General features: G+C 45.7%; 1 protein-coding gene across 2 annotated transcripts; it reads left to right on the top strand.

Moving 5' to 3' along the window:
* Positions 1 to 9,448: 9,448 nt before the first annotated feature.
* MIR1915HG (MIR1915 host gene) lies at positions 9,449 to 16,369 on the top strand. 2 transcript variants are annotated; one of them, XR_002938188.3, is made up of 3 exons: positions 9,449 to 10,050; positions 10,855 to 11,384; positions 16,281 to 16,369. XR_002938188.3 is itself a non-coding variant. In XM_001143529.8 (2 exons), exons 1-2 carry the CDS (start codon positions 9,986 to 9,988, stop codon positions 11,198 to 11,200), a joined length of 411 nt encoding a protein of 136 aa, XP_001143529.2. In that variant the 5' UTR covers positions 9,449 to 9,985; the 3' UTR covers positions 11,201 to 12,308. The 2 variants fall into 2 exon arrangements, 1 of the variants encoding a protein (XP_001143529.2); XM_001143529.8 differs by lacking the exon at positions 16,281 to 16,369 and having other exon boundaries at positions 10,855 to 12,308.
* The last annotated feature ends 4,717 nt before the right edge of the window (positions 16,370 to 21,086 follow it).

Raw genomic sequence — 21,086 nt, 5'->3', positions numbered from 1 at the left:
CCCTAAAATATCACCAGGCTAGCAGAGGGCAGCTCTGCAAAGGCCTTCTCCAGCCCCAGTGCACGGAAGGAAGGGAGGGAAAAGAAAAAAAAGAGAAACCATCTGAGTGGCAGCTTACTCTCCTCTTCCTCAAGCCACCAAAACAAACAAACAAACAAATAAACTCAGAATTCTGGAGGCTGGGAGAAGCACATGTAGGGCACAAGAGGTTGAAATGGAATTTCTGTTGTTAGTGCTTGCCCTCTTTAAGATCAGTTTAAGTTGGCTCCAGGAAAAACACAATACTTGTGGTAAGTGATGAGCAGTAGAAAGGAAACACCATGTGGAAGAGAGGCTGCACTGAGTGGAGGCAGCTGACCTCCTCCCCCTTTTCTGTGAAAGTTAGATATATGAGAGATCTGAAGGCTACCACTTGGTCAGTAGGCAGGGGTTTCAGTCTCTGCAAGGGCCTAGATTCTTGGATATTCAGGAATAAAGACACATTTTACATTCATTCTCTCATCTCTTTCTTTCCTCCCCCCGCCTCCCTTCAAATGAATACCCTGACTGTCAGTGGTGCAAATGTCTGAGATTCGTTTTCTTCCTCTACGTTGGGTCCAAATATGCAGACCAGTGGCTGGTTAAGCTTTCAGATGTCTAGTTATCCTATCCCTTCAAAGTCAAACCTGCATGATACGGTGGGAATTGCCTTGAACAGGTTTATTTAACTTTCTCCCCTTTTCCCTGTATCTTCTGTTCTCTCTCTCCTCCCAGTCTCTCAGCTTTTCCCCTTCTTCCCTTCCCCCTACCTAACCCTTGCACCCAGGTGAAGGCTATGTTGGGAAATACCCATATTTCATAATATTTGCTCCAGAAGTGGAAAGAGGGTAAGATCTGGACTTACACCAGTGCTGAGAGAAGCAGTGTGGGAGCCTGCAGTGATCCTGAGCTTCCTTGCTGGGGTGAGGGGCCAGGGCTTTGCAGCCTCTTGCCCTGCATGTGCTGAGCTATTCTGGTTAGGCTATAAAAAACAGCATGTATCTCAAGACCAGGAGAGCTGCACTCCATAAACACATGGCTATGGTTCTAACATGGAGCACATTGCCAGATGCGAATGTAAAGAGATGCTTTTAATTTTGTTCCCAGTGTTATGCATCATGTGGCAAATTGGCCTTTAGGAAGCCAATTTTTATTTTTTCTGTTAATAATAAAGACTTTTAAAACAAACTTAAACATTTATGATTAAGAATTAAAAGGGTGTACATCACTACTACCGGAATGTTTCTTATCTGATTTTAAAAAGAGAGGTGGGATTTCCCCCCCCCCCTTTCCTAAATAAGGAAGATTTTTAAGTGGAAGATCTTGGTTAACATTCAAATTGTTCAATTGTTTTGCTGCTCATGACTTTAAGAAAATCATGAAAATATTTTAATTCTTGTGTTTTTTATCCTTTTACATCTTCATGCACCATAAATTTAAAAGTAAATTAGGAAATTAGTTACACACTTCTATCATCTCCTTTAAAGAAATTACCTCTGAAACATCTACTTTCTCTAATATAGCCAACATTTCTTATTATCTTATATATTTCAGTCTGTGTTTGTAATTTAAGATTACTGTTAAACAGGAGAAAAACAACTTATTTTGTAGAACTTAAGTGGGAAAGAAATATAACTTATTTTGTAGACTTAAGAAGGTTACAAGTATTTCTAAAATTTTGTCCTTTCTGTGAGTCTCTAACTGGTTTATCTGAATAGGATCTGATCCTACCACACATGAAGGCACTACATATAATATCCTGACACAACAGAAGGATCTCTAGATGAATTGGAAGCATCCTGATTGTGAATTTCCTATCTTTTCCTGTTTTGAACCACTACTTTAGTGTATACTCCAAGATTGATTTTAACTGTGATCTCCTTCAAGAAAAAAAAAAGTGCAAAAAAATAATATTAAGAAACAGAGAAGGCCGGGCACGGTGGCTCATGCTGTAATCCCAGCACTTTGGGAGGCCGAGGAGGCGGGAAGATCACTTGAGGTCAGGGGTTCGAGATCACCGTGGCCAACATGTCGAAACTCCATCTCTACTAAAAAATACAAAAATTAGCCCAGCATGGTGGCGGGCGCCTGAAGTCCCAGCTCCCCAGGAGGCTGAGGCAGGAGAAACGCTTGAACCTGGGAGGTGGAGGTTGCAGTGAGCCGAGATCGTGCCACTGCACTCCAGCCTAGGCGACAGAGTGAGACTCTGTCTCAAAAAAAAAAAAAAAAAAAAAGAAAGAAAGAAAAGAAAAGAAAAAGAGAAGCAGGAAGTCTTTTATAAATTCTGTTAGAACCATTGATCCCAGTTACCTGCTATAATGTGAATGGAATCATTATGGCTGTTCCATTGACATGGTTTCTTCATTCAGGATCCTGGCCAAAGGAATAGCATGTCAATGTGTAAAATTCTAGCCAAAGATAAGCCATTACAATGGAAATCGCGATGTGCAAAGTCTCATTGAAGCCAATGAAATTGAGTGTAATATCCATATAGCATTCTCATCTGCTTGCTCCAGGATTTAGTATGCGGCTCTGCATTGAAATGAGATTATGCATATAAAATGCCAATATAGAATACACTGCCCAATAAAACATTAGAAAAGCAACTTACAGCCCATATACATGGGCTTTACTTAAATTTGAACTTCATGTGCAAAATAAACCACAGTGCCATCAGAACACTAAATCTACAAAATGTCCTCACTCTGGTTTTTCATGCTTCTTTATGCATGATTCCCTCAGCCCCCCTCCTATCCAAACACAGTTCTTTTAAGGGCACTCTTCAAATCATCTAACAATTCCCAAAGGGTATTCCAGGAGTCTCTTAAAGTGTCTTTCTAAATTAAAAGGCTCCAAACAATTTAAGTGCATTTTTGAACCAAAAATATCAGAAAATATTTGGGCTTGCAAACCTATGGGTGTGTAACCAGAAGAAAGGGACAAAAGAGAAAACACCCCCGCAGTGGATTACAAGGTTATGGGACAGGTCACTAGGAGAGGGAAATAAAACTGAATGTTAGGTTGGGCTTGTAAATTATGCACCTTTCAGGGAAAGAGGTTTAAGGTCTCTTCACTGAAGGGTTTTTTCCCATCCATTTTGCTATTAATTCTTAACTCTTGGTAGGCAGTTCTTTAATGAGGTTGTTTGTGGCAGGTTAATTTTATCCAATCTACTGAGCTCCTCATTTTCCCTTTTAAGTGCACTGTTGCCTACAGCTTTCAGCATTTTCCATAACAGAAGAAAACAGAATAAACGTGAAGTTATCTGGCTGGGCTGAGAATTAAAGGTGTTATGTGGACAGATAAACAGAGGACCTGGACAGATGGTAGTGGGAGGATAGAAACTGGGCTGAGTTGAGGGCATGAGGGAGAGAATTCGGTCTTAGGAGAGGGATGACCCTAGGAGTGTAATATATTAAATATTGCAGCGATCGATTTCAATACCCCAAGTGGACACAGGAATAAAAATCCACCAAGAAGCTGAAGTGATTAGGAATGCTTTGTTGTGAGGAATGCTTTTTTGTGTATATTTTTACAAAATAGAAGAGACCTAGATAATCCAAGTGTAGGCCCTGGACTCCCCATTTGGGATATAACCCTAAAGGTTAGGCATATCTCAATGGTGCTTCTGCTTAGTGAAAAGATGAGCCTTTGTACCAAGGGGGATTAAATATCAACCACAATTATGGGCTGGTCACTCTAGGAGCTTTCCTCCCAAATCAGAGACGAGTACATTTTGGAGAGGCTGCCTCTTTCCCGTGTATTAGTCTTTGTTTCAGCGCTGGGACAAAGCAGTTGCCTTGGCACAATTCTTCTTTCACTAAAATCCAGGGGAAAATGCACAATATGGTTTACAGAAGGTTGATTCACAATAGCAGGCCATAAAAACAGCCTTTGGTGCTACATAGGGGAGAATATTTTTGAAATGTCATTCTAGGGACAAAAGTATGAAACTGTGATCCATGCAGGGACAAATACCCACTACCACACATGATTTCATTAGTGATTTCAGAATTGGGTGGGATTTTCTGTTATCTTTTTTTTTGTTTTAACTGAATCCCGCTCTTAGACATTCATGCTATGAACTGTATTCTCTCAGTCCAGGAATCTGTTTAGGGATTTGGGGTAGTCACTGTGGAAGCTGCTTGGAGCAGGGGGATTGTTTTCAGTCACAGCCTAATGGGCAAAGCCTGGGCTCTTCACACTGGGGACACCAAGTCGGCTGCTAGGGACACACTGTTGGATGCCTGCATGCAGCAGCGGCAGCTCCTGCAGCTGCCTCCTCCTTCAGTGTGGCTGCCACAAATCTGAGGAAGACATGCAGCATCATACAAAGGATTTCTTTAATGAAGATGAGTTCCTCAGAGTGACTGTAGGCTGTAGTTCTCCTCCGGCCTCTCTTTCCCTCTACTCCATCTTTTCCTATCTGTGATATCCTTCCTTATACACTAGCCTGGGGTTGGAGAAAGCAACAACCCCCATCCCCCAACACATACACACACAACCACTACTCTCTCTCTGATAACCCAGAGGCTGATTTCTATTTTACCCTGGTGGTTGAGTGAGGATGGACTGAGTCAGGCTAGAATTGTAGAGTTGGGCAAAAGCAAACATGTCTCTCTCTCTCTTTATACATATCTACACCTCCTCCCTTCTCTGCCATGGTCTTCTACTCTCATCACAATGATGACTTGCTCCCACTTGGAGTTTGGTTGTAAGTACTAGATGTATTTCTCTATGAGGATCTTCTTACCTGTGAATGGTCCAGACAGGAGGAGGAACCTTAAGCCCATTTCTTGGGAATCTAATGTGGGCTGACCTTGGCTGGATTAAGGCTGAGATTGGTTATGCAACAAAGCACCTGGGTTCTCACAGCTTGAATCTCCCTGGCTTTCTGTGGAGTGATGACTGGCTACAGGGAGGCTATCATGCCTTATAAAGCTATTTATCTCCCCAAAGGTACATGGCCCATTCCTCTCTTCAGGATGGGGAGAGGGGTAGGTCGGTTCCAGTCAGATGCAAGAGTAAAATTCACTCAAAAAAGTTACTTCGAGAAAGTATTAATAGTTATTGAAACCAGTTATCCCTCTTTTAGAGTGTGGGAAAGACTGAGTTATGGGGCAATTTGGATAAGAAAGGAGTTGTTCCATTTTGTGCTGATCCCCTTTGGCCATCTTTTATTCTGCATCTCCCCTGTTCCTCTTCCTCCCCACCCCCCATCCTCCTCTTCCCTGCTTCTTCTTCTGCCTTCCCTCCTTCTCTTCTTTATTTTAAATCATGTCAGAAGAACAAGCAGGTTGAAAGCACCAATGGGCTTACACCGTGAGGGCCTCTGCTGCAGCTGAAACAAGGCCTGGCTGTGTCTGGACAGGTGGCACAGAGCGCAGAGATTCTTGTTCTTGTGTGACCGAGGGGTAATTTGGAGAGAAGGAATCTCCTTGGGGGAAGACATGTGGATGGGGCCTCTCTGTCCCAGGTCACTGAAGCAGTTTCTAGGGGCAGTGCCTAAGCCGAAGGACCCTGTAGGCCTGCCCTGGTGTAGGGTACCTGTTGCTGGAAGCTGTGTGGGGAGCCTCTGGCCCCCTGGCCTATTGTAAGTCCTGGGGTTAGGTCGGGCTCCCCCTGGGGCTGCTGGATTCACCTGTCATTACGCTCACTGCCCAGGGACCCTGACAAACCTCCACAATGTGGGGCTGAACAAGGGCGCTTAAGGTTCACTGATCTGTGTGTAGAACTTTGCAAAACTGCAAATAAGCGAGAAAATTTGGCTATTCTTGTGACGGGAGATACAAGTTTGCACTTAACATGGAAGCTTGAGAAAAAGAAGGGGGAAAAACCCTTCTGGCCCAAAGCCCCACTGTAATCTCCAGAACAATTTCATTTCCTCTGCAGCACCCTGGCTACCCTCGCCCAGGCCTCAGAAAGGTCAGGGGGTGAAGGAGCTTAAAAGCAGGGGCGGGGACGCAGAGGGGTGGCTAGGCCCTTGGCCAGGTAGCAGGTGAGGGCCGGCTGGGTGATGCGAGGGGCCAGGATGGAAGGCCGCAGGACGGGGGAGGGGCAGAGCCACGGCTTTTGGAAGGGCTTGGTGTTTTCTAGAGGGCTTTTTCTTAGGAATTTGCACGGTCCGCCTCTGGGGCGGCTTATTGGGGCTCTCCCCCGCCCCTGCTAGCAGAACAGGTCGCAGGGAGCTCAGGTTTCCGCCGAAGCCTCCAGCCGCCAGGCCGCTAGCACTCCGCCGGCCTCTGCCAACAGGCCTTTCCCGCTTGCTGAGAAAGGGAAAAGCGCGCGCCCCGGGCCCTGCAGGCTGAGATCACGTTTGTGCCGAGCGACTCCGGTACTCCCGGGGAAGCCAAACTGCCCCCTAGCAGCTGCGTCAACCTCGCCCGGCTGCGCGGCCCGGAGAGCGTGTTCCCCGGAAGGGGCTCCCGCAAGCGGCAGCCGAGATCCCCAGTGGTTGCGCGGCTGCCGGGAACCCGCGGGTCTCAGAGAGAAGCAGGCCGCGGGAAGCATTACCTCTCCCCTCCAAAGGGGAACTTGGAACTTTTGAACCCTTTAAAGTGATTGATCATGCTCCACCAGAGAGCGGCTCCACCCCCGCCGCCTTCCCTTGTCACCTCGGCTCTAAGTGTGCGTGGAGGTCGCGCGCGGCGCGCGGGGTCGTGCATTTGGCGCTCTGTGTTGCCAACGTGAGCACCCAGCACCTGAGCGGCTGTCGCGCTTTTGGAGGAATCGCGATCTGAGAGCCCAGAACTGTGACATTGGTGCGTGCCTCCTTGCCCACAGCCCTCTAGGTGCAACAGGCCAGCGACAATGTTTCCCAGGAAATCCGTCCCTGCGCCCCGGCCCCCCTCCAAGGATGTCCTCGCAGGAGCCGGGCTCCGCACTGGGAGGCTTCAGGGAACGGAGCACTGGGGCTCAAAGCCTCCACGAGTTAAGCTGATTATTCATTTGGGCTGGTGGGAGCCAGTAACACGCTCGACGCCTTTGGCTTTGGGAATTGTCCGGGAGCTGGGACGGAGGCAGGAATGACCCAGGGTTGCGACTGGGAAATACGAGTTGCGGAGGCTCCCGGACGTAGCTGAGTGGGCTGGGTAGAACTCCCAGGGCAAAGGTTGGCTCTTCCTCGCCCCCAAATAAATTCTTAGTTAACTAGTTTAGACTAAACACATTAATAGTATTAAGTGGTGAAAATAGACAGGGTTGAACGTGGGGGCATGTCAACTGGACCCAGACCTGGTCATACTTCTCCTCTGGTGACAAATCAGGGTGCTTCCAACACGAAAACAGAAAATAGAAATGTAACATTCAACTGGACGAATTAATTTTTGACGGATTTACGGTATGATTTCCTTTCAAGCAGTATTCATTGGTTCTTTCCATCCACAGTGCGGTCCAAAGACAGAAATATAAACAAGCACTTTATGCTTTGCGGAAACCCCTTAACAGTATCTCCCAAAGAAAGATCAAGACACTTTGTGAATTTTCCCCAGATAATGCCTCATATTCCGAATGACTGATCAGAGAACTCCGGTATTGTTAAATAAAATGAGAGGAAGGCGAGTGACGTGGGAGTCGAACAATGGCATTTCTGAATCTGTTTGCTTGATTGACATTTGGGAGCTTCATGACCCCAGAGAATAGGACTCATTACGGTGAATACACCAAAACATCAACCAAGATTAGAACTCTAGATGCTGTTTTAATCCCATTCCAGTCCAAATTATAGTGGGAAAATATAAAATCCAAGGGCAGAGAATCACTCCGTTATATATTGACCTAAAGTTTTAATTGTACTAAGGGGGAAATAAAAGTGGAAACCCTCTATACTTTCCAGAATTTTAGATAGAGCACTGACAGGGAAAATGCATGGATTTGGTAGCGGAGGTACTAAGAATATTTGTGTGGTATACAACATGTCATACTTGGGAGACACTTTATTGGAAAAATAAGTAGAGAGTTTTTTGTATGTATGAGAAAAATATCATAACCATTTCCACTTAAAAAGTGAAGATCATTCTGATGCCCCAAAATAACTGAGGCTAAGAAATAATTAGATACCTTAAAGCTACAGTCTAAATTTCCATGATTGTTTGGAAGACTTCTCTCCAACGCGGGAGGGGAATTTGTTTTTTAATGTCAAAGGTTGTGTTAGCATGTACATTTAACCCAGGAAATTGTGAGAACTCTCTTCAACTCAAGTTGGAAAAAGGGAATGTGTTTGAGCAAAGTCTATTTTTAACAACAGAAAAGTGTGAGTTAAAGTGGACTGTGTGTTAGGTTGGGAATATAATCCATGGCAACTTCACTATACAAGTATTTTTGATTCTTCAATGGAACTCATCCTCAAATTTTAGTAACTTGAAAAATTGAAGTCTTAAGTATTGTGTATTAAACTGAACCAAGAGATCACAGAAAGACAAAGCTATGGTAAAAGATGTTATAGTTATATTCTCATAGATTTAGTAGGAAAATCACAGCAAAGGAAATGCACCAGGAAGATATGAAATAGAGGAAATATGTTACAAATAATGAAATAGAAGGAGTTGCTGCACAATATAGCTTCACAATCTTATATTTTGAGGGGTAGGTTTCAATGAGAAGCCTCTGCATTGCATGGGAACTGGGAGTCGTAAGAATTATTTATGCAGTAAGAAGGAAAAAAATTAATTATTAGGAGCTCAATAATCACCAAATAAACTCTGAGCTTGGAGGTTAAAAATAGACGGCTATCTTCATGTTCAATTATACAGTATCAATTACTAATACAACTGATGTTTCAGTGTCTCAGCGAGAACAGATACCATCTTCTATGGAGATATCTTGATATTAATTAATGACTGCTTTATTCTCATTATTCACAAGGAAAAATAGGGGTCGTGTCACATTAAAATTAAGATTATCTTAGTTTATCTGGGCTCTTAAACAAAGATCATTCAAAGTAATTATATTTTGAATTAATCGAGGTAGGCAATTTATCTCGTTATTTTTTTTTTTGTTCAAAGACAGGAAAATAAAGATCAGAAATAAGCAAAGTTTCATTTTGAAGATAGAAAGAACCAAACAAACATGTCTTGACTTTTGCAATATTTCCCTTGCTAAAGGGGGAATGAGGGAACTGTAAAAGACGTGACTTTGCAAAGTCAAGTCCTTTTTAAAAGACTCGGATCGAAATTCTTGCTATGCAACAAGGATTCAAGTTTGATTAATTTTCTGCAAGCGACGTGACAGCGGTGTTTTAAAAGATTAATTAAAATTGAAGTGATACGGAGCAGGAATTCAACCTGCAGAGGCGTCCCTGGCGCCTTGGGGGGCTTTGTAAGCGAGTCCCAAGCCCGAACTGCGGGCTTTCCCGAGCCTGGGACGCAACTCCCCGTCTCCTGGAGAGGAACGCGGAATTTGGCAGGGCGCCCGCCTGGCCGCCTGGCATCCTGAGCTGGCCGCCAGCTCTCGGGGGGTGGGGACGGGGTGTGTCCTGGGGAACCCGCTGCCGAGAGAGCAGCTAGCGCAGCTCGCGACGAGCCATTGAGGACCAGGGTCACGCCGAGAGGCCGGAGGGGGCTCCAGGCAGCCTGGAGCTGACGGCGCCGGGCTGCGTCCTCTTCACCTGAGGGTGGGGGGTGGGGGCACGTACTTTGTGACCAGGATGGTGCCGAGCCCCCTCTACGGCGGGAGCTTGCAGGGGTGCGGGGGTGTGAATGGCGCTCCGCGGACTCATGTCCACAGTACAGAGGACATGTAGGGTTCGGCCGGGGGGCGGCTGCACCGGGGCCTGCCTCGCGGACCTGGACTCGGGACTCCGGGCGGCCCTGCCTGGTGCCATTGCCTCAGCCAAGTCTCCCACCTCTCTGCTCGGTTTCCCGCCCCACCTTTCCCCTACTCCCGCATCCCTGTCCCCTCGCTTCCCTCCGCGATGTCTCCATCCGAGTAAGAAACGAAGCTGAACGCATTGGTAACTGTGCTCAAGAAGATGCAATCGCGGGAGCCCTCAGGGTGGCGCACGGCGGAGAGGCGACGCGGGTGGCGCTGCAGAGGGTACGGTGGGGGGCGGGGAAGAGGGGGGCGTTCGTGTGCAATTAGCCTCCCCAGGGCGCGGACCACGGTGTCCCCTTCTCTCCAGCTGGGGGTCTCGGGTCCTGGCGCTGAGAGGCCGCACCTTGCCTTGCTGCCCGGGCCGTGCACCCGTGGGCCCCAGGGCGACGCGGCGGGGGCGGCCCTAGCGACCTGCGGCGGCGCCGGGAAAGCCCTGCCTCTGCAGCGGGTCCCAGGGGTCGGGGCCTGGAAGGGTCCCTGGGAATGCTCCGCGCCGAGAAGGCTCTGTGGTTTCTCCTCCCCCACACGTCTCCCTCTCCTCCCCTCTTCCCGGGGACCTCAGAGGTGGCGGGGAAGTGGGAAGGGAGGCGGGCTTGCAGACCGTGCAGGCTGGGGAGCCGGAGCTCGGGAGTTGGGGGAGTCCGAGTGAGAACGGAAGCGCGTGGACGCGATGGAAGGGGCCAGGGGAAAGGGGGACGGCACTGGGGAGGGCTGGGGTGCGGGGCAGGCGACAGTCCCTTCCCCTCCGAGCGGCGCGGGGGACCTCTTCTCCGGGGAACCCCCACCCAGCCGTTCCCAACCTCGAGAACAAAGGGTCTGGGAAGCACGGTCGGGGTCGAGGAGCGGAGGTGGAGGGAGGCAGGAAGGCAGGCGGTGGGGGCAGGGGAGGGTGCCTTCCCACGTTTCCTCTCGCGGCCGAATGATGGAAAGCTCCCTCCAGCAAACGCCTCACTGAGGCCGCTTCTGAATCCGGGAGGGTTCGGGTTCCTTACCTAACGGCTGCACTTCGCTCCCTTCCTCCCCCAGCGTCCCCACCCCCTCCGGGGACCGGGGCCCCGGAGCTGCCAGGCCCGCTGCACGCGGCGGCGCGGGAGAAACCACGGGACAGCAGCGCCCCCTGCAGGTGCCGGGCGCCTCCGCAGCCGCTGCGCGGACCCGACTCTTAAGGTGGCACCACCGGGTTCCCAGCCCGCGCGCAACCCGCAGCCCTGGCTCCATCCGCCGCACTTCTCCCTGTAGCAGCGGGCCTGACCGTCCGGAACGGCCGGAGTGTGCTGATGCCTGCTGCTATCTGCTTGATCCCTTCACCCTACCTCTCATCCAGGACTTCTTCCGCGGATGCGCAGCTAGCGATTTCGACAGGCGAGATTGAAAATTCCGGGCGAATATATGAGGTTGAGTAAGTCCCGCTTCAGGGAGGAACGACCAGAATGACATTTCTTTAAGCCTAAATCAAACTTTTATTTTCGTTTATAAAAAGCAGAAGGCCAGCAGGAAAGGGTCGCGGAGGACTGGCACGTCCACAACCGTAGGACTCTTGGATCCAAGTTTTTAGGGTGAGACTGGGCGGTCCGGGGTTCTCCTTCGGCGCTCACACCCCGCAAACTCGTGGGCAGTGCAGTGCTAGAGGCCGGGGGCAGTGGCGGACCCGCAGGGTAACCTTGTCTCGCGCACCTCCCGAGCCCCCAGCAGCAGCCCACCCTCGTCCGAATGCTTTGTTTATTTGGTGATACCAGGGAACGTGGAGAAGATCGAAGTTCAGTTTTTCTTTTTTCTTTATTTTAAATATTTTTCTTAACTAAATGGTATGTTTATGTGAACCCATCATCTCTTGGAATTAAGTGTCCTCAGCGAACTCCAGATTCCTAGGGGAAACCTACGTGCCCAGAGCAGGAAACGCACAAGTCAATTCAGGTTCCGGTGCCATCCGCAGTAAATTCCCTTCCTTTTGCTCCAAATTCCTCCTCTGCGTCCAGGAGAGGGACCCCCGGGACTCCCGCACACCCAGGACCGGGAGCGGCAGAGCAGAGGGCGGGTGCGAGGGCGCGAGGGAAGGGAGGCGGCCTGCGGACCTGGGGCGCGCAGTTTCCCGGCTCCGTGGGAACCTCCAACCCCAGGGCGCGCGGCCTAGGCTCCGCCCTGCCAGGCCTGGGGCCGAGCGGCCCACCTAGTGGGTCCTGACCTGGGGAAGCCGAGTCCGCGCGCGGGTCGGGCCGCGACGAGGGAAGCTCGCCTGGGCAAGTGCCGCGCGGGGTCAGACCCACCCCAGGGGTTGCAAACCGCAAGCGAAAGTCGAGAGGGGCTGGAGCTTTTCCTCTGATCCGTTTTACACTGTGAAAACCGCAGGCCTGTCGCCTAGGCGGCCACTTTTAAATTGGGAAGCAAATAGACGAAAAACCAAAACAAACGTACGAGCTGACTTTTCCCAGCTAAGTTTCCCCTCAATAAAAAGCCCGCTTTCTGGGAAAGAGAGAAACTGATCCGCGCTCACGATTGCTTTCTTGGAGATTCTGGGGGCACTGGGGCGCGCAGGAGGCGCGGCGACAACCCCAGCGCGCATGGGGCAGCCTGGACTGTGCCCGTCTTACCACGCTCCTTCCCAGGCTTCTCCGTGCTTCTCTCTCCACTGGGGTCCCGCCTCTCCACGGGTCACGCCGAGGCTATATGCTGCTTGCAAGGGGTCCGCGCTTTCTCGTTCGGCGGGAAAGGCACATGTTGGAGCTCGATGTTGGGGCTCAGGGTGTGGTTGATTTGTCTGCTGATCTGGGTTTCTTCCCAGCACCGGGCAGGAAGTGTAGGAGTTTGGGTCGCCAGTCCAGGGACTCGGGAAACTTCCAGGCCAACCAGAAGAAACACTTGCAGACACCTTTCTAATGTCACAGTTTTCCCCAGGGGAAAAAGCAGAAGTTGCTGGGCACATCACCCAGCACCCGGGCAAACTCTCCACTTACCTCGCGCCCTGCTAGGGGGTGTTGGGGGCCCTCCGGGAACCCCTAGATGAGCAAGCAAACTCGCAAGAAGTGGGGTGGGGAACGCTCACCCGATAAACCATGCACCAGACTTAATCAGCCTGTAATGCTTACTCTAAATCTAGGCCCATCTAGGCCAGGTGGGCTGAGTCTTGGGATAGTGGGTGTCTCCTTCCTATGTTGATACATTAAGGATTCCATATGGACAATTATTTTTAGTCAAATTTGTGGTCCTGGAGATGGAAAGAGGAGAAGAAGAGAGAAGAAAGACAGAAGAGCTTTATTGTTCTTTTTTTTTTTTTTTTTTTTTTTTTTTGAGATGGAGTCTCGCCCTGTTGCCCAGGCTGGAGTACAGTGGCGCCATCTTGGCTCACTGCAACCTCCACCTCCCCGGTTCAAGCAATTCTCCTACCTCAGCCTCCTGAGTAGCTGGGACTACAGGCAGCCGCCACCATGACCAGCTAATTTTTTTTTTACTTTTAGTAGACATGGGGTTTCACCATGTTAGCCAGGATGGTCTCGAACTCCTGACCTTGTGATCCGCCCACCTCAGCCTCCCTAGGTGCTGGGATTACAGGCGTGAGCAACCACCCGGCCTTATTGTTCTTATATTAAAACAAAAGAACCTAGAAAAAATTGCTTGGTTAAATTGTGGAGAGGAAGGGAGGGAAGGAAAATGAAGGCTTTTCTTCTTTGTTCTTTAAAAGTCCAAGCACTTTCTTTCAGAATCAAAATGTAGAGAGGCAGTCAGTCTTGGAGCATGCTTTTGCATTTTAGGATACTACTCATTAATTCAGTTTTAAAGCATTCACTGGGTTGAGCACAATTTTAAAAAGGTTCTGTCTCACCCAGATCCTGTTTGAAGCTCAACTCATTTTGATTGAAAGAGATTTGAGACAAGAATTTCAGAAGAGAAAAATGTGTGTTACACCTGGACATATATACACATGTAACAGGGATTGTATTTCTTCTAGTCTAAGACAAGAGATTCTATGGTAAATTATTTTAAAAAATTAGTTTGTTTCCTAGCATTGTATTGTCACCAGAAAGAAGAGTGCTGAATTCTCTGTTTCTGCATTTCCCAATAATAAATCTCCTAGGAGAGATAACTTTTTGCAGTTGTGCCCCCCACCCATTTTCTCTCTGGCTTGCTTTATTTCCCACATATGAATACACACACAGCAGATACATCATGCACAAACTTTTTTAAATATTTAATCTGTAAATCTAGGCCCATTAAGTTTTCATTGAAGTTGGGAAACCGTTGAGGACTTACTTTTGTTCTTCACCATGCGTGCACTTTGCCAAGGATCTTTGGTAACCAATAAAACGATCATGTTCACTCTGAATGTATTTCTTTGTGATTAAATGGAAAAGAGTATTCATGAACTGCTTAAACAGTATTTTTATACCAAAACATCAACGCATAATGAAAAATGAGCTATAGTTGTTCCAAATGTTCAGAATAGCAGCTTTGCATTTACAGTCATATTTTGGCAAAACTATTTCATATTAATTGAAAATGATACAACAGTGCATGCATTCTGTGGAGGGATGCTTATTCACTTAGCTGCACCATGAAAAATTTAAACTATCTGGTTCGAATGACCTGCAATGCCTACTGAAGGAAGGGTTGGAAAATTAGGAACTATGGAATTATTTGTGTGTTTTTTTGGCCTTTTCATGAAGCTTGAATTAAATCTAGTTTTTGTGAAAAATACAACTAAAGCAATATAAGAATCCCTTAAGTTGGTCTTATAAAATCATATGGTTTTTTTTTTTTTTTTTTTTGAGATGGAATTTCACTCTGTCACCCAGGCTGGAGTGCAGTGGCACAATCTTGGCTCACTGCAACCTCTGCCTCCTGGGTTCAAGGGATTCTTCTGCCTCAGCTTCCTGAGTAGCTGGGACTACAGGCACTCGCTACCACACCCGGCTAATTTTTTTGTGTTTTTAGTAGAGACGGGTTTTCACCATATTGGCCAGGCTGGTCTTGAACTCCTGATCTCGTGATCCACCCGCTTCGGCTTCCCAAAGTGCTAGGATTACAGGCGTGCGCCACCGCGCCCAGCCATATGTGATTATTATAAAAAATCTGTACCTTAAAGATATGTTAGTGAAACTAGATGGATACAAATATAACTATTACCTTTTTTTTTCCCAGTGGTTTTTCTCTCTCAAATGTAAGATATGTAGGACTCCAGAACATGCACTGTAATTTGTTCTGATAATAGGAAAACCAATGCTGGTTTTCTCAGTGTCATAGTTATCAAGGGGCAATGCCAAAATCATTAGATAAGCATCATCCTTTCTATCACATCATTGTCTACATGAAATTTCATCTTAGAAAATATGCAAGAATATTATATTTGTTTCCAAAGCTTGAAAATGCAATAGAATTTGAAGTATTGAAAATATGATTCCTGGTTGACAACATCTTAGAAGTTGCAGAGGTGTCTCTTTTTGAGACGACTTTAATAATGACTGACTTTAATAATGTTACAAAGCAAGGGAGGATTTCAATAGCAAGCAAGATGTGATGAATGGGCATGAGGAACAATGAAGCTATTGACGAAACATGCTAACTTTTAGAATTCTATCTAAATTATTTTTTTTCCAGTGCAGAGGAAGACACCCAAGTGTATCAATGTTCATCAGATGCAGGGTAATAAAAATGTGAGTGACAGTTAATGGCCTGTGACTGTAATATGATTGTTAGTGTAGGTGAGTGAATACATTGGTTCCTGTTTAAAGAAGGTCAGTGGTCCACAGTCAAGGTAAGTGAAGTTTGCAGAAAATTGAGGCCCTGAAAGGAAAAGGCTAAAACAAACAAACAAAAACAAAAAAACCCACCACCACCACCAACAGAATAACTGCCCATGACTAGTATTTTAAAATAATAATAAAACAATTTCAGTAATTAAAAAATCATTTGTTTTCTGTTTTAGATTTGACTTGAGTCAGTTGTTCCTGCTAGCTATTTAGATGAAATATATGGAATATCGCTTAATAGGCAGAAGCGCTGATACAATTTCCTCTTAAAGGATCTGATTCCTGGCATCCAAAGGAAACTGGAATTCAAGTTCGTATTAGAACTTGAATTTGTTCTGCCAGAGTGAAAATTGGTTCCATTAGGCCTCAGTCACAGAATTCTTACAGACCTGGCTAGAGCTGTAGATATGATATATCCAACTAGCTGAAAATCATAGTCTTAAGTAATGCTGCATGTGCTTTGGAAAACCATCCAGGGGGTTTTAATTTTTTTTTTTTTTTAATGAAAGTTTCCTAATTTTACAGTTGTCATAAATCTGGAACAAGTCTAATTAAGGTCATCAAGGCAAGTGAAAATCTAATGAGCAAACTTTGGAAATAACATGATGAGAATAATTTAAATGTGAAATATTAAATTGTGGCAATGTTTAGCAAGGATTCTTTCCTTAACATTTTTCTTATTCATTTGCCCATACTTCCCTCTCTTTGCAGATTTATAGTGCTCTTGGGGAGGCTCCTGGAAGAAGTGATATATCAGACAGACATACTATTCAAAAGCTTAAAACTTAGCATCTGACTATGTAAGTAAAAATAGAAAAAACAATGACCACAAAAAAGCAAAATCAACTTTACTTAGATGAACAATTCGGCCCAATATATTAAGGAGAATGGGAAAAATACGCATGTCATCTAAAAGTTCGTAATTTATTCTATACAGGAGGATTTCAAATAAATTTGATTCATAATACACATATACATTTATGTACATCAACATAATGACCTTCCATAAATTAAGTAAATTGATTGGAAATCAATCAATGTATTGATTGTGGTATGTTCTTTATATGAAAATATTCAATAGCTTCATGAAATAATTGATTACACATTTTAAGAATTTTAAAATTTCTGGGTGGGGCACACTGGCTTATGCCTGTAATCCCAGCACTTTGGGAGGCTAAGGCAAGAGAATTGCTTAAGCCCAGGAGTTTGAGGCTGCAGCGAGCTATGATTGTGCCACTATACTCCAGCCTGGGCTACAGAGCAAAACATAGTATCTTAAAAAACAAAAAGGTAAAATTTCTAGTGAGAAATAGAAAAAATTTCTGTGAGACACAGAATATTTGACTTCATTGAAAAATTAAAATAAATTTAAATTCTCCATAATTTTTCATAGAAATATGTTTTCTATTTTCCTTTTTAATGGAAGATTTGTCAACTTACTATTTTGGTGTCAATTTTCCTTGTATGTGTTTTATTTCCTTGCGAGCAAATGTTATTAGTTAAGTTAATAGTAGCAGATACAGCAATCATAAAATCTCAGAGGTAATGTTCTGGCATAGGCAGTAATTCAAATTAGAACTATTTATGGACAATTCAGAAAGCTTACTTACTTTAGTTAATTCTTTTCTTATTCTGTATTCATCTTGTTGCACCAGATTTTTAGCTTCTTTTGTCTACAACATAAGATCTCAGTATTTTCAGGATGTAAAATAAATGCTCTCTTTAACAATTTTTGTAACTTGGAACTTAAACGTAGCCTATTCTAGTTATTTAATAAATAGCTAAAAGTAGATGAAGGAAACAGTTTAGGTGGGGCATGCCTGTAAACCCAGCACTTAGGAGGCAGAGTCAGGAGGATTGCTTGAGCCCAGGAGTTTGAAACCAGCCTAGGTAACACAGGGAAACCCCCATCTCTACAAAAAATAAAAAATATATATATATTAGCCAGGCGTGGTGGTGCACGCTTGTGGTCCCAGCTATTCACAAGGCTGAGGTGGGAGGATACCTTGAGCCCAGGTGGCTGAGGCTGTGCTGTAGTGAGCTGTGATCACACCACTGCACTCAAGCCAGCCTGGATGACAGACTGAGACCCTGTCTGTCTCCAAAGGAAAAAAAAAAGGAAGCAGTTTGAATTTTTTTTTGCTGATTAAACCAAAAATGGAAGACTATTTTTCAGAATGAATTTAGGTAGTTTTTAGTTGTTACAAAATATCTGCTGGCTCCCAAAATCATTGAGTAACAGCAACAAAAAAAGCCCCATGAAAAGTTAATGCCCACCCAGCCACTTAAAAGTAGTTCTGTAGACTTTACCAGCAGCTGCTTGTCAGAGTCCAGCGCTTACCAGTTTTTTTTTTTTTTTTCCGTGCTGGATTCAAAGGAGATTGCTTTGCCCCATGGGAGTCTTGCTCTTCCCAACAAACGTGGAAAAAAAATGCAATAGGCAGTTCCAGGAGTGTTGCCTTTGACAGCATGTCTCAGGGAACTTAATATTCTAGGTGGCAAGTGGCCAAAATAAGTAGGAAACTTAGGTACAAGACTGAAGAAAGTACTGCCATAGCAAACTAGAAAGAGGGAAAGAAAGTTTCTGTATTAAAAAGAACGAAAAATTATATGGCTGATGATGAGTGAGAATTATGCATGGTGTGTGTATGTGTAAAGAAAAGGATAAACTTTTGGAGATGTTTATAACAACCTTATAATTTGAGAGAAGCTTTGTTTTTTTGTTTTGTTTTGTTTTTGCAACAAGGTCTCATGGTCACCCAGGCTGCAGTATGATGATGTGGTAATAGCTCATTGTAACCCTGAACTCCTGGGCTCAAATGATCCTCTTGTCTCAGCTTCTGGAGTGGTTAGAACTACAGGCATGAGCCACCACACCTAGTTAATTTTTAAAAATTTACAGCGATGGGGTCTCACTATTTTGCCCATGCTGATCTTGAATTCCTGTCTTCAAGTGATACTCCCACCTCCCAAATGATGAGTATCCCAAGTGATACTCAGCCTCCCAAAGTGCTGGGATTACAAGCATAAACCACAATGCCTGGCCCTGTTTATTTGAATACTGCTTTCCTTAATGCTTTAGAAATCAAAATTGTATCATTAATTATACTTACATTTGTCTGGACTCTAAAAATAATATAATGCCCAACAATTGTTTTAGCCGCCACAAGTTCCTCCACTTCCAGAATGCATAGCCCTTTGCAATGTGACTTTGCTACTTCTCCCACCCAGAAGTGGAATCTTCTCCATCCCTTGGAATGTGGCCTGGTCTTGCCAGTTGCTTTGGCTTATGGGATATTGCGGAAGTATGTTGTACAGGTTCTGGAATCTAGACCCCAAGAAGCTTTTGCAGCTTCCATCTTTGTCTTCTAGAAACACCATGCCACAAAGAAGCTTGGGATGAAGGATCACGAGGCGAGAGGAGTCCAGCCCCCAGCACACCCACTGGGAGCTACATGCATGAGACCCCACCCAATCAGCAGAACCATACAGCCAACAGAATCATGAGAAATAAGAAGTTGTTGTTGTTCTAAGCCACTAAGCTTTGGAGTGGTTTGTTACACATCAATAGGTATCCATGCTTGCAACTACTACAGTCATCTAAAGTTGAGAGAGGCCGGGCCCGATGGCTCACTCCTGTAATCCCAGCACTTTGAGAGGCTTAGGCGGGCAGATCACTTGAGGTCAGGAGTTCGAGACCAGCCAACATGATGAAACCCTGTCTTTACTAAAAATACAAAAACTAGCCAAGCGTGGTGGCTTGTACCTGTAATCCCAGCTACTCAGGAGGCTGAGGTGGGAGAATCGCTTGAACCTAGGAGGTGAAGGTTGCAGAGTGCCGAGATTGTGCCACTGCACTCCAGCCTCAAAAAATGTTGAGAGAGATTTTGTTGATATAGCAAGAGTATAAATTGTGCCGGGACGGTGGCTCATGCCTGTAATCCCAGCACTTTGGGAGACTGAAGCAGGAGGATCACTTGAGGTCAGGAGTTCGAGACCAGCCTGGCCAACATGGTGAAACCCTATCTCTACTAAAAATACAAAAATTAGCTGGGCATAGTGGCATATGCCCAGCTACTCGGGAGGCTGAGGTAGGAGAATCGCTTGAACCCGAGAGGTGGAGGTTGTGGTGAGCCGAGATCACACCATTGCACTCCAGCCTGGGCAACAAGAGCAAAACTCTGTCTTAAAAAAAAAAAAAAAAGTATAAATTGGGACCAAACTAAACAGCTTCAGTTAAGATCCTGTTAGCATATGTGAAGCTACCACAGGCCCAAGTTTGTTATCTGTGATTGTTATTGTGACGTGAGATTTTCTTTTTTTAAAATTTCTTTCTTTCTTTCTTTCTTTTTGAGACGGAGCCTCGCTCTGTTGCCAGGCTGGAGTGCAGTGGCTCAGTCTTGGCTCACCACAAACTCTGCCTCCCGGGTCCAAGCGATTCTCCTGCCTCAGCCTCCTGAGTAGCTGGGATTACAGGCATGCACTGCCATGCCTGGCTAATTTTGTATTTTTAGTAGAGATGGGGTTTCTCCATGTTGGTCAGGCTGGTCTTGAACTCCTGACCTCAGGTTATCCACCCACCTCAGCCTCCCAAAATGCTGGAATTACAGGCGTGAGCCACTGCGCCTGGCCTTCATTCAAGAATAATTTACTGAATGTTTTTTAAATTTCATTTTATGTGCCTGGCATTGTTCTGGGCATTGGACATGCAGTTGTGAATAAACCCTTGAATCTCTGCTTCTGTGTGATATACATGCTGGTAGAGGGCTTCTGAGTGCAAATAAACAAATACAGCAAATCAAATAGATATAAGTGCTGTGAAAAAAGAACAGTAATGTAATACGAATGCTGAAAGACGTGGAGGGTGCCTTAGAGTAGATCAGGGAAGGCCTCTTGAGATGATGTTTGGCAGATATGGGTTTAAGTCCTAGTGCTGCCACCTTTTTTTTTTTTTTTCTCCCTGGAGACAGGATCCACTTTGTACCCAGAGTGGAGTACAGTGACACAAATCACAGCTCACTGCAGCCTCAACCTCCAGGCTCAAGCAATCCTACTGCCTCAGCCTCCTGGTAGCTGGGACTACAGGCATGCACCACCATGCCCAGATAATTTTTGTATTTTTTTGTAGGGATGGGGTTTTGCCATGTTGCTCAGGTTAGTCTTGAACCCCTGAGCTCAAGTGATCTGCCTGCCTCAGCTTCCCAAATTTGGTATATAGGCATGGTATATAGTTGGTATTATAGGCATGAGCCGCTGTGCCCAGCGTACAACAATTAAAAAAAAATGCTATACACAAAGAGTCTTAGCCACATTCATGGTTGATGCATATCAAAAGATAGTGAATTTAGCTAGGAATGGTGGCATGCACCTGTAGTCCCAGCTACTTGGGAGACTGAGGTGGGAGGCTCACTTGAGCTCAGGAGTTTGAGACCAGCTTGGGCAACATAGCAAGGCCCCATCTCTACAAAAATTATTATTTACAAAAAGTATATATATATCTCCACACCTGGTGGTTTT

The sequence above is a fragment of the Pan troglodytes genome, chromosome 8 (genome assembly GCF_028858775.2).
Source record: "Pan troglodytes isolate AG18354 chromosome 8, NHGRI_mPanTro3-v2.0_pri, whole genome shotgun sequence".
Classification (NCBI taxonomy): domain Eukaryota; kingdom Metazoa; phylum Chordata; class Mammalia; order Primates; family Hominidae; genus Pan; species Pan troglodytes.
The sequence above is the reverse complement of the archived record's forward strand: the minus strand, read 5'-3'. Positions and strand labels throughout refer to the sequence as shown.

Excerpts from the sequence above, each read along its gene's own strand:
- MIR1915HG (XM_001143529.8), top strand. The coding sequence starts at position 9,986 with ATGCAATCGCGGGAGCCCTCAGGGTGGCGCACGGCGGAGAGGCGACGC. Across the intron at positions 10,051-10,854 it reads CGCGGGTGGCGCTGCAGAGG|CGTCCCCACCCCCTCCGGGG; the intron begins GTACGGTGGGGG and ends TTCCTCCCCCAG.